The 12172-nt window shown below is 37.5% G+C and overlaps 1 protein-coding gene across 1 annotated transcript in view; it reads right to left on the bottom strand.

Moving 5' to 3' along the window:
• LOC110400102 (titin-like) overlaps nt 1-12172 on the bottom strand; it is a 243014-nt gene that overhangs the window by 55458 nt on the left and 175384 nt on the right. The window contains exons 190-207 of the mRNA XM_021399719.1: nt 11219-11369; nt 10840-11121; nt 10447-10749; nt 10057-10359; nt 9657-9938; nt 8903-9202; nt 8517-8819; nt 8093-8401; nt 7731-8012; nt 7205-7504; nt 6771-7064; nt 3704-6670; nt 3285-3605; nt 2887-3171; nt 2370-2669; nt 1761-2063; nt 430-705; nt 17-316 (exon numbers count right to left, since the gene is read on the bottom strand). Of these exons, the coding sequence (XP_021255394.1) occupies nt 17-316; nt 430-705; nt 1761-2063; nt 2370-2669; nt 2887-3171; nt 3285-3605; nt 3704-6670; nt 6771-7064; nt 7205-7504; nt 7731-8012; nt 8093-8401; nt 8517-8819; nt 8903-9202; nt 9657-9938; nt 10057-10359; nt 10447-10749; nt 10840-11121; nt 11219-11369 (7861 nt within the window). The remainder of the gene's footprint in view (nt 1-16; nt 317-429; nt 706-1760; nt 2064-2369; nt 2670-2886; nt 3172-3284; nt 3606-3703; nt 6671-6770; nt 7065-7204; nt 7505-7730; nt 8013-8092; nt 8402-8516; nt 8820-8902; nt 9203-9656; nt 9939-10056; nt 10360-10446; nt 10750-10839; nt 11122-11218; nt 11370-12172) is intronic.

Below are 12172 nucleotides of genomic sequence, written 5' to 3'. Positions count from 1 at the left end.
TGCAAATCTGACATACCAAATGGGAACCTTGCAATCATCTTGTCAGAATTAAGTGGCTCAGAAATCCCAAAACGATTTTCAGCGCGAACACGGAACATGTATTCTTCTCCAGGAATCAGTTTTCCAATTCTGCAGCTTGTCTTTGTGACAGAAGCTAAAGCTGTTACCCAGTCTCCTCGGCTTACATCACATTTTTCAACTACATAGTTTGTAATGTTACTGCCACCATCTTCAAGAGGTATATGCCATGCAAGAGTGCAAGCATCAGCATCTATTTCAGAAATGTCAAATGGAGGCTGTGGTGGACCTGGCTTATCTACACAAAGAAACACATTGAGAAAAAGTTATGAAGGAAAATGGAAACCACTGGAACACACTAAAACTAGTTTTGTATAAAATCAGATTTAAAAATAATTAAATGATACATACCCATGACTATCACTCTGATTTTTTGACTATCAGTACCAGAGCTGTTTTCTGCAGTAAGAGTGTAAAAACCAGAATCTTTTCTAGTCACATCCTTAATTATAAGTACAGAAGACTTTTCTGCTTTATGCACAGCAAGGCGACTGGATGTAATTACATCCTGATCTCCTTTCAGCCATTTACAGACTGGCTGAGGTTTTCCATATACATGAGCTTCAATTCTCAGCTTCTTCCCAGCTTTAATGTGAACATGATCAGGCATCAGGATCTTGGGTGGGACTGGAAAAAAACAGACAGTGACATATAAATTCAACTTCTGTGACATATCAATTCACTTTTTCTTATGCTTTCATGTGAAAGTTCTTTTCATCTCAAGTGGAATAACCAGTAAGAATGACTTGAAAATTTTTAATTTTGGTCCACTTATGAACAACTAGAGATTTTGCAGTGTGCAATATCCATGCCAGTCTTACTTTTATATTCTCATACAGATTATAAGAGAAAAATTTTGAGTTTGGATTTCCTTCTTGCACACTTAATGAATCACACAACTCCTATGAAATTTGTCATGGATAACCTATTGTATAGATGGGTTCCTGCTGACTTTCTAACAAGACAGACATGAAGGAGAAGAAAAGAAAAACTGAAATTCTCACTGAATTAAATCTGTTTCCACAGCCTTTCTTTTTACTACCTTTGAATTACTCTTCAACTAGAGCCCCTTCTCTCATGTTTTGCACAAAATTTGTCACCTTCTTCCAAAAGATGCCTGGCCATATGTTTAGTGTACTTTTCTTCTTGTCATTGGCTAGTTTTCATTCTCTTTTGATCCTGTACCTCTTTCCATATCACAGATGAAGGAGGCTGTTCTTATTTGTCCCACACTCCTATGTCTTCCTGTGCCTGAGGTACTCCACTAGGCCAGTATGTCCTCCCTCCTTTTAGCTTTACATTCCCAAGTTACTCTACAATAGTAGCAATTTTTTCTCTCTTATCTCAAAATAACAACCATTTCAAAGCCCACTTATCTCTCTCCCTAATATTAACCTACTGTTCCCTTTTTCTCTTTCATTTTAAGTTAATTGGATGTATGTATTATTTCTCCCTAATTCCTGTCTTCTGGTTCCAACTGAAACCATACACACAAAATTCTTTAATGATTCATGCTCATCCTTTTTGACCTGTGAAAATATCCAGTACAGCTAATCAGAATCCTCAAAATGACTTCATCAAGTAATTGACTTCTTAGGTCTCAATCTAGGAACAAGAATGCTCGCCTATTTTATTGCTGAAGACAATATTGTAACAAGGGTAATATTTAATTAGTTACTTACTGAGTTGTTCTTTAATTTCAAATACTCCTTCAGTTTCTCTTGGAAAACTTACTCCAACAGCATTTCGAGCTGCTACTCTAAACTTGTACTTCTTTCCTTCTTTCAGACCAGCTACAACAATGGAGAGATCTTTGACTACTGAATATTGTGTCCAACGATCTTCTGGTTGGTCATCTTCTCTGTAGCTAACAATATACCCATCAACTTTCGAGCCTCCATCACGCAGTGGTGGCAGCCAGCCTAAAGTAGCACTGTTCTTTGTAATTTCAGTAACTTCAAGTTTTCTTGGTGGATCAGGTTCACCTTTGTGGATGGGGGGAGGAGAAGGAGGGGCAGAGGAAAAGAAACATTAAACAATGAATTACCAAGATTTTCTGAATTATTGGATGCTATCTATGCTAACTCAATAAGTAAAATATAGAAAAGAGGAAAATTTTGAAAGATTGCAAAGATACTGCATTCACATGTGTTATCTGAAAGTAACTGATGCAAATATTTATGACACTGACTAGATAGTGGCATTATCCTGTTTAGAAATAACTACTTTAAAAAATCCAAAATCTTACTTTATCATACAAAACAATCAAATATGCATAAAAGTATACTTACTTAAGGGATCTGTTGCTAGGACTGGTTTTGGTATGTCAGTTGGAACACCTGACCCATATTCGTTTACTGCTGTTACTCTAAAGTAATATTCATTTCCAGGTACAAGGTTAGCTATGTGGAAACTAGTTTTCTTTAGTTCTGCAGTGACTGTTCCCCAGGTCTTCCTGTCAGCCTCACGTTTCTGCAGAATGTAATGAGTCACTGGGCTACCGCCATCGTTCTCTGGAGGTGCCCATGAAAGATGGCATGACATCTTGGTGACATCTGAAGCTCTGAAGTCCGACACAGGTCCAGGGGTATCTGTAACAAAATTTCAATTTATGCAAGTCTTTTCTTTTTGTAAATTCTTCAAGTTACAATTAAGAGGTGCTAACAGGATGTTACACAGTCAGAGATAGCATTAGCCAATACATTTCTTTGTGCTCAAAAACATCAGCATTAGTGGGCATAAAGATTTCTGTAACGAACATACAATATAATTAAAACAATGTCTACAGATAGTTCTCTGGTTACTCACCCAGAACTCTAACGTTCACAAACACCGCCTTTTCTCCAGCTGCATTGACAAGCGTCAATGAATATTTGCCTGAGTCATCACGTGTTGAATCAGGGATGACACAGAAGGCCATAGTGTCAACCAGATCAACTTGTCCTTTTCTGATGACATTATCAATACCCATTCTCCTCCAGGTGACTTTTGGTGCTGGGCGACCCCTAACAATGGCAAAAAGTCTGATAGGACATCCTGCTCTGACTGTGACTAACTTCCTCATGCTTGCATCCAATTCGATCTCAGGAGGTTCTGAAAGACAAATTTACAGAAATAAAATTCAAAGTTTAGGACATGAAATAAGTTAAAAATAAAGCAAATAAAGATTGTATGCAAAAACTCATAGAAAAAATGGGAAAACTCACCAAGTATTTCTTTGGGAGACACAGCTTCTTTCAGTTCTGCTGGCCGGCCAAGGCCAACCTGATTTTGGGCAGAAACTCTGAACTCATATAATTGTTTCTCATCCAGACTAGTGGCTGTAAATTCTGTATGAATAACTTGAGCAGCAACATTGCATCGTTTCCATCCTGCTTCAGGATCAGCACCTTCCACTTTTGGTCTAATTTCCACAACATATCCAATAATTGGAGCACCACCATCATACACAGGTTTTCCCCAGCCAAGGGTTATTGAACTCTTTGTGCTATCAACCACCCTCAAGTTGGTGGGAGGACCAGGTGGTTCTGAAAGGCAATATAAATTACAGATAAGAATACAGTTATGCAATTTAACAATCTGTTAACACTAAAACAAAATAAGGTAGAATATAGCAGTATGATACCTATTGGGTCTTTTGCTACTACTGGTCTTGATGGCAAGCTTGGTTCTCCAAGTCCAACTTCATTTTCAGCACTGACACGGAACTGATATTCATGACCAGGGATGAGATTAGTAACCTTCTTGCGTCTCTCAGGAATAGCAGTCTTAGTAACTGGAACCCATCTCAACGATCTTTTCTCTTTCCTCTCTAAGATGTATCCTGTAATTGACTTGCCACCATCATATTCTGGTGGATTCCAAACTACAGTCATCTCTTCTTTGCTTACTCTTGTGACCTCTGGAGGGTCAGGGCGTCCAGGTCTATCAAATTTAGTTTTTGCGATAATTGGTTGTGTTTCTGTTGGTGGACCAGTGCCCATTTTATTCTCTGCACGAACTCTGAATATATATTCATTACCTTCAATGAGGCGTGTTACATTTGCATAGTTTGTTAGGACAGAAGAAGAGTATGTAGACCAAACCATACGCTTGCTTTCACATTTTTCTAGGATGTAGTTTTGTATTTCACAACCGCCATCATCTTCTGGAGGTTCCCAGGTAACAGTACATCTGTCACTTGAAATGTCAGTGACTTTCAAGTTTCTTACAGGACCTGGTTTATCCAAAACAATAACAGTAGCATATGCTACAAAACTACCAGCTGTGTTAGTCGCAGTAATCACGTATTTCCCACCATCACTACGCCTTGATTTTGTGAGAACAAACTTTGATGTGTCAGATGTTGTTTCAATACTGACTCTTGGAGACCTTGTAAGATCCGTTGCATCTTTGTCTTTTGTCCATACAACTTCAGGCTGTGGTTTTCCTCTGACTCCAGCCTCAATTCTAATTGTGTCACCTGCTTTCACTGTTAGTACCCCGCTTAACTTCAAGTCTAGCACTGGTTTCTGCAGATCTTCCTTCACAACAACTTCAGCAGTTTTTACCCAGTCACTTTCACCTGCCTCATTCTTGGTTTGAACTCTGAATTGGTAGATCTTGTTTTCAATGCATTTATCAACCATGTAGTGTGTTTCCTTAATGCTGCCTTTGTGAACCCTTTCCCATTCATCTGAATCTTTCAATTTTCTCTCCACGTGATAACTTAAATTTGGGCTTCCACCATCATAATCTGGCCTTCTCCATTTCAGAAATACAAATGTCTTTCCTTTCTCTGCGATGTGAAGATTTTCTGGCTCTCCCGGCTTGTCAATAGGATTTATGGCAAGGATGGGAGTTTTGGTCTCAATGCAAGGACCTGTACCTATTTTGTTTTCTGCACAAACTCTGAAGAAGTATTCACGGTTCTCTATAAGATTTGCCTTTACTAACCGCTTAGTGACATCAGAGGACACAATTGACCATCCCCTCTGATTTGGTTGACGGTACTCTACAATATAATTTGTAATTTCTGAGCCACCATTATCCACTGGACTCTCCCAAGCAATCATACAAGAATCTTTTGTGACATAGCTTATTTTCAGGTTCTGACATGGTCCAGGTCTGTCAAGTACATTCACAATAGCAAAACCTTGAGCATGTCCACAGCTGTTCTTAGCTGCTATTATATATTTGCCATGATCAGATCTTTTGGCTTCTTTTACTTGCAGTCCAACATTAGGTAGATCATGGACTATTTCAACGCGCTTTTCTTGTACCAATACTTTGCCGTCCTTAGACCATGTTATTTCAGGATCTGGCCTGCCTTTTACTTTGCCAGTAATATGGATTGTTTGGCCTACTCGGACAGTAATTAAATCTCGACAAGTCACATCTAAGCTTACTTCTGGAGGAGAAAGAATATCCTTTGCAAGTACAGTTTCTGCCAGTTCTCTTGGCTCTCCCTCTCCCACAATGTTGACAGCTTTTATTCGGAATTTATATTCATTTCCTTCTATTAACCCAGGTACTCTAAAGGCACATTGTCTGATGAGATCGTCTTTATTAATCCTACTCCACTGCGTAGTTCCAGTTTTCTGGCATTCCACAATATATCCCAGAATTGGGCTGCCACCATCTTTGAGGGGTTTTGTCCAAACAAGGTCAGCTGTTTCTCTGGTTTTGTCTTTTAATTTTGGATTAATGGGTGGTCCAGGAGGAGTGATAGGGCGTGACGCTTTTATTGGATCAGAGCTTGGAGATGGTTTGCTTAAGCCCACCATGTTTTCTGCAAAAACTCTGAATTCATATGTGTTGCCTTCAAAGAGACCAGTGACTCTGTATTTCATATCAAGTATTGGTGTCTTATTGACACGCACCCATTTACCAGATGCTTCTCGACGTTCAAGTATATAACCAGTTATTGGAGTTCCACCATCTGACATTGGTAGGGTCCAAGACACTGTTGCAGCATTTTCTGTAACATCAAACACTATTGGTTTACCAGGCGGGGATGGTGGATCAAACATATGTTTAGCAACTGTTGGTTCTGAATCAAGAGGTGCACCAATGCCTATCTTATTTTCTGCCCGAACACGGAAAATATATTCACAGCCTTTCTGCAGTCGTGGAATCTTAATTTTTGTGTGACTCGTTCCAGAGCTAACTACTCCCCAAGTCTCTTTCTTTGACTGACGCTTCTCAACAATATAATTTATTATAGGACTTCCACCATCATCTTTAGGAGGGCGCCAAGAAATAACCATATGTTCAGGAGTTACTTCAAGAATATTAATAGGACCAGTCGGAGGGCCAGGAACATCCAAAACTGTAAGATGTAGAGCAACAGTTTTGTGGCCAGCTGCATTAGATACTGTGAGTAGATATTCTCCTGTATCTTTTCTTACGCAGTCTTTGATGGTAAGTACAGTTGAATAATTGTCAGTCTCTATCTTGTGTCTGCCTTCTGTTTTAATTTCAGTGTCATCAGTAACCCATTTTGCAGTGGGAACTGGCACACCTCTCATAATTGCAGGAAGTCTCACTGTCGTACCAGATTTAACAACAAGACCTTCAATTAACTTCACATCTAGTTCTACAGATGGAGGTACTGAAATTAGAAAAAAAACAGAAATTGCATTATGCTTTTCAGAGAGTATACTTAAAGGAGAGAAAGAATCAGTGAAACAATACAAAAAACCAAAAATTACCTAGTTTTTCTTGACATTCTATTGGTATAGTTGTATCTGGAAGGCCGAGACCCACAATATTTTGAGCTCTCACACGGAATTTGTATATTTTTCCTTTTTGTAGGCCTGTAACAACACAGTCCAACATTGGGACTGTTTGGAACTTTGTCCACTCATCTGCACCATCTTCTTGATATTCCACCAAATATCCAGTTATCTCAGCACCGCCATCACGATCTGGTCGATTCCAAACAAGGGAAACTTCAGTCTTGTCAACATCTACATGATGTAGATTTTTCGGTGGCCCTGGAGGATCTTTTAAAATATAAAACCCAAAGGAATTAGTAGATGGCGGATCCATCTGATGGTACACTGTACCATGTTCACATTAGTTCCATTTGAAAAACTACAAAGAACAATATGAACAAAACAAATCATAACTGAATAACACTTACGCAATGGATCCATAGCTTTTATTGGCTTGAGTGTTTCCACATATGGTCCTCTACCAAACAGATTCTCAGCTGCAACTCGGAAAAGGTACTGAGTACCTTCCATGAGATATTTAGCCATGTGACTGCGTTTCTTGGAGGTCGATGAGACAGATACCCACTGTGCAGAAGCCACATCTTTCCTTTCCACCACATAGTTGGTAATAACAGAGCCACCATCGTCTTCTGGTTCCTTCCAAGTCAGGTAGCAAGAATCGCTTCTAACATCACTGACTTGCAGATTTCTAGGTGGACCAGGCTTATCTAATAATGTTGAAAACAAATCTCAGCTATTGATAACCAAAGATTTTTTTTTAATTTAGTAGATTTCAAGAGAAAAAAAAATATTTCCTGCCAATCTTTTTTTCTATTGTGTATTTTATGACATCTTACATCTCAATTTGTTGATATTTTCCTGACATTCCTTCATTTCTCAATCTCCAATTAAATAATAAAACCAGGCAGTATAAAAATAACATAAAAAGATTACCTAAGACAAGAACTTTTACTGAAACAGTCTTTGAACCAGCTGGATTTTCAACTGTCAGGGAGTAAATTCCACCATCTTCATGGACAGTGTTACGAATTTCAAGCTTACTGCCAACGCCTGTAACCTCAATATCAGCTTTGGGTGAGACTTCCTTGTCTTCTTTCTTCCAAGAAACTTTTGGGAACGGAACACCTTTAATAACAGCACTAAGTCTCAGTGTATCTCCTGCTCTTACATGCTGTTCTCGGGCCATATTAGCGTCAAGTATCAGCTCAGGAGGTTCTGGAATCAAAATGACAGTGTTTTAGAAATTGAGAAAACGAAACCTCTTAAGTAAACTTATCTGATTTTATTATACTCACCAAGTCTGTCCTTTACTTCTACTGCATCTGGAACATAGGCTGGTTCAGATTCACCTGCTTCATTGACTGCTTTGACCCTGAACTTATAGGTCAAACCCTCAGTAAGTCCAGTGACTTTATATTTCGTCTCAGGACAAGAATCTGCTGTAAGATTGGCTTTTTTCCACTCTTCATCTCCAACCTTCTGATATTCAACAAGGTAGCCAATTATCTTACCATTACCATCATGGCGTGGTGGTTGCCAAGTTAAGTCAACCGAATTCTTAGTTTTATCTACTGCTTCTGGATTAACAGGTGGACTTGGCTTTACTGTTACAAAGAAAAACAAGAAAAGGAAAAAAAGGAAAATATTTTAAAGGATTTCAAAGTGAAAGTAACAGTGCATTAAAACTTAGATGAAAAGAAGACAAATTTAATACTTTACCAACTGGATCTCTAGCAAAAATTGGCTTTGATGGTGGACTAGGATTACCAACACCAATTTCATTTTCTGCTGAAACACGGAATTCATACTGGCAGCCTTCAAGGAGGTCAGGTACTTTGAACTGAGTAGTGGGGAAAATCGGGTCTTTGGTAACTCTGGCCCATCTAGTAGCCATTGTTTCCTTCTTTTCCACAATATAGTTTGTTATCGGCTTGCCTCCATCATATGGTTTGTTCCAAACTACTACTGCAGAGTCTTTTGTAACATCCTTAATAATTGGTTGTTCAGGTGCATCGGGAACACCTGGAAAAAAATGAGAGTTCATGAGGGCAACAGACAGAGTAAAGATTATAATATCAAAATAAGACAGCAAACAAATGACATACTGAAACGGTCCTTGGCTTTCATCTCATCAGAGATGAGAGGATCACTTATGCCGTAGAGATTTTCAGCATAAATTCGAACTTGATATTCTCTTCCTTCAAGCAGCTTAGGAATTTTGCATGTTGTCTTAACTGTGGCAGATGTAACTGGCATCCACAGGTCTCTGTGTGTATCCTTCTTCTCAATAATGTAATTTGTAATTTCACTGCCTCCATCATCGAGTGGAGGTTTCCAGGAAACTATCATATGATCTTTATGAACTTCATCAAATATAACTGGACCCACTGGAGGTGATGGGCGATCTGTTCAAGGAAAAATAAATCATACCCATGTATGGGTAAAACAGTAACAGAGATTAAACCAGTGTCAATATGGTAAATATATTATGAAAATAGAAACCTGGCATCTATTTTTAATAAGGAGTCAAAATCTCAAAATTATTCCTCTTTAATACTTGTCTGACTCACTGGACCTAATTTCTTAACGTTTGTAAGTTATTTAGTGACTGACATTTTCTACGGTAAGTTGATATTCTTGAGATGCATGTGGAAATATTCATATATTTATGTAGAATAAATTAAGACAGAGTTAACCATGAACTCAAAATCAGTAAATAGTATTCCAGTAAAAATTAGAGTGTAATAAATCAGAATATTTTAATAAAGGACACATTTTAGTTTTTATATTTCATATAATTCAATGATTTTGAATTGCAATAAAACATTAAAAGCAGTACTATCGTTCAGTGAAACCTACCAACAACAGTAACTTGACAAAACCCTTTTCTCGATCCAGTGCTGTTCTCTACAGTAACACAGTATTTGCCTGAATCTTCACGGACAGATTTTAGTATCCCCAAACAAAGTGTTGTAGGAGTTGTCTTAATCTTTGTGCGGTCATCTTCTTTCAAAACAATATCATCCCTTAGCCAAGTAATCTTTGGTGTAGGCTTTCCTGAGTAACGTCCAGTCAGGCTGAAAGCTTCACCAACCCGAACAATAAGCTTGTCTCTAAAGTCAAGGTCAAGTGTTGGAGGAGCTGAAAGATGAAATTAAAAAATATGATTTCCACAAATGTCAGCAACATTAATAAGAAAAAGTAAGGAATCAGTAGGAGTGATCATTGTTTTCAAAAGAAATATGAGAAAGATACATACCGATTTCATCCTTGCATGTGATTGGTTTTGTGCAAAATGATGGCTTGCCTTGACCCACAATATTGCAAGCACTCACACGATACTCATAGGTGTCACCCTCTTTCAAGCCCTCTACAGTGTATTTCCTATCAAGCATTTTCTCCTTAGTAACTCTGTGGAATTTTTCTTTTCCAATTAGACGACTCTCTAGAACATACATGGTGATATCTGAGCCTCCATTGTATTTTGGAGGATTCCAAGTTAATGTAACAGAGTTCTTGGTAACTGCTTTAACCTCTAGGTCTTCAGGACGATCAGGAACGGCTGTGAACAAACACAAAAATATGTTAAATTCATTCTTCTGCAGATTCATCTCATATGACAATACCTTAAACCACAAAATCAACTTACTTATTGGATCTCTAATGATCAGCTCTTTTGTCGTCTCTGTGAATGGACCCATGCCAATTATATTCTCTGCTGCAATTCGGAAAAAGTAGGCTTTCCCTTCAGTCAATCCCTGAACAGTAGCATTCTGCCTTGTAACTGTATAGCTTACTGGAGTCCAGGCTCTATGGTCAGATTCACGTTTTTCAATTATGTAGTTGGTAATAGGAGAACCACCATCATCTTCTGGAGTAAACCATGTCAATTTGCAAGAGTCACTTGTTAGGTTCTCAGTAAGGAATGGCATGCCAACTGGGCCTGGCACATCTGAAATCAAAGAAAATATGGAGTATTTAAGTATACATACTGAATGCTATGAAATTTAACTTGTTCACAAGGAGTGAAATTGCTTTTTACCTAGCACATCAACGATAATGTTCTTCTTCCGCTCACCACCTGCATTTTTAGCAAGAAGAGTGTATACACCCTGGTGGCTCCGTTTGCAATTCTTGATGACTAAAGAAGAACTAATAGCTGTTTCTTCAATTTTAGCTTCTTCTGGTAAAGCTCGATCATCTCTGCTCCAACTCACTGTTGGAGCTGGTTTTCCTGAGACATATGCTATGATCCGAATTACTCCTCCAGCATGAACAACAATTCTGTCCCTGACACTTGCATCCAAATTAATATCAGGAGCCACTGTGGAAGGTGAGCAAAATAAAAATTCAGTAATTTTTTTTTTAATTCTCATTTTGAATTAGATATATTAAAAAAAGTAAATGAAAGTGATAAATACCAATTCTGTCCTTCATTTCAATAATGTCCGTGACTTCTCCGGGCTCTCCAATGCCAGCAGCATTCACTGCCCTAACTCTAAATTTATAAAAACATCCTTCTTTTAATCCTGCCACAACAAACTTGGTTCCTCTAATTTCTTTATCCTTTACCTGGAAAAAAAATTATAAAATCAATCAAAAGCAAGGTATTATCAATTTCTTTGTGATGCTTGAAATAAATCTTAAATGAGAAATTGTTTCACATTTAGAAGTACAAGATATTATTGAGCATACAGTGATCTAGCTCATATAGGAGTTTTCAGAAACTGTGCAAAGAATACGGGACACACAAGCTATTGTTCTGAAGAAGATTCACTTTCTTGATGATTTTAAAAGACAGAGACATTACAACAATTACAATACTCTGTAGTCTCAGAAGAATTATTTGTTTTGCTGGTCAAATAAGCTCATATAAGTGACAGTGGTGCTAAAAAAAAGAAAAAAAAAACTATTCGTTCTTTTCTAAATCCAAACATGAAGCCTGTTTACATGGAAAAAAATGCAGGAAATTTAGGTATTACTTAAAATGCACTTCAATATTTACACAGACATAAAAAATGGCCTAAGTATTCTATTGAAAAAAAAAAAAAAAAGCAGAGATATATTAGTTATAAATAGTTTAGCAGAGATTATGCCAGTGATAACTTGTTTTTCTCTTCTTTTTTGTTTTTTTGCACCTACATATTTTGTCTTATTTTTAAATACAGAATTATACAGAATTATAACAAATCTAAGATAAAGAAACTGCTCAGTTAACTTGATGTTGTGGAGTGGCAATTACTGACTTTAAATTTGGTCGTACAATTTAAGTATATGAAAATAATTATGGTGCAAAATATCAAGTTTTATAAAATAACATCAATGATGAAAATCTGCAATTTTTTTTTTTTCTGGAGGCACTTTAGATAGACGTA

The sequence above is a fragment of the Numida meleagris genome, chromosome 5 (assembly GCF_002078875.1).
Source record: "Numida meleagris isolate 19003 breed g44 Domestic line chromosome 5, NumMel1.0, whole genome shotgun sequence".
In the NCBI taxonomy this organism is placed as follows: Eukaryota; Metazoa; Chordata; class Aves; order Galliformes; family Numididae; genus Numida; species Numida meleagris.
The sequence above is the reverse complement of the archived record's forward strand: the minus strand, read 5'-3'. Positions and strand labels throughout refer to the sequence as shown.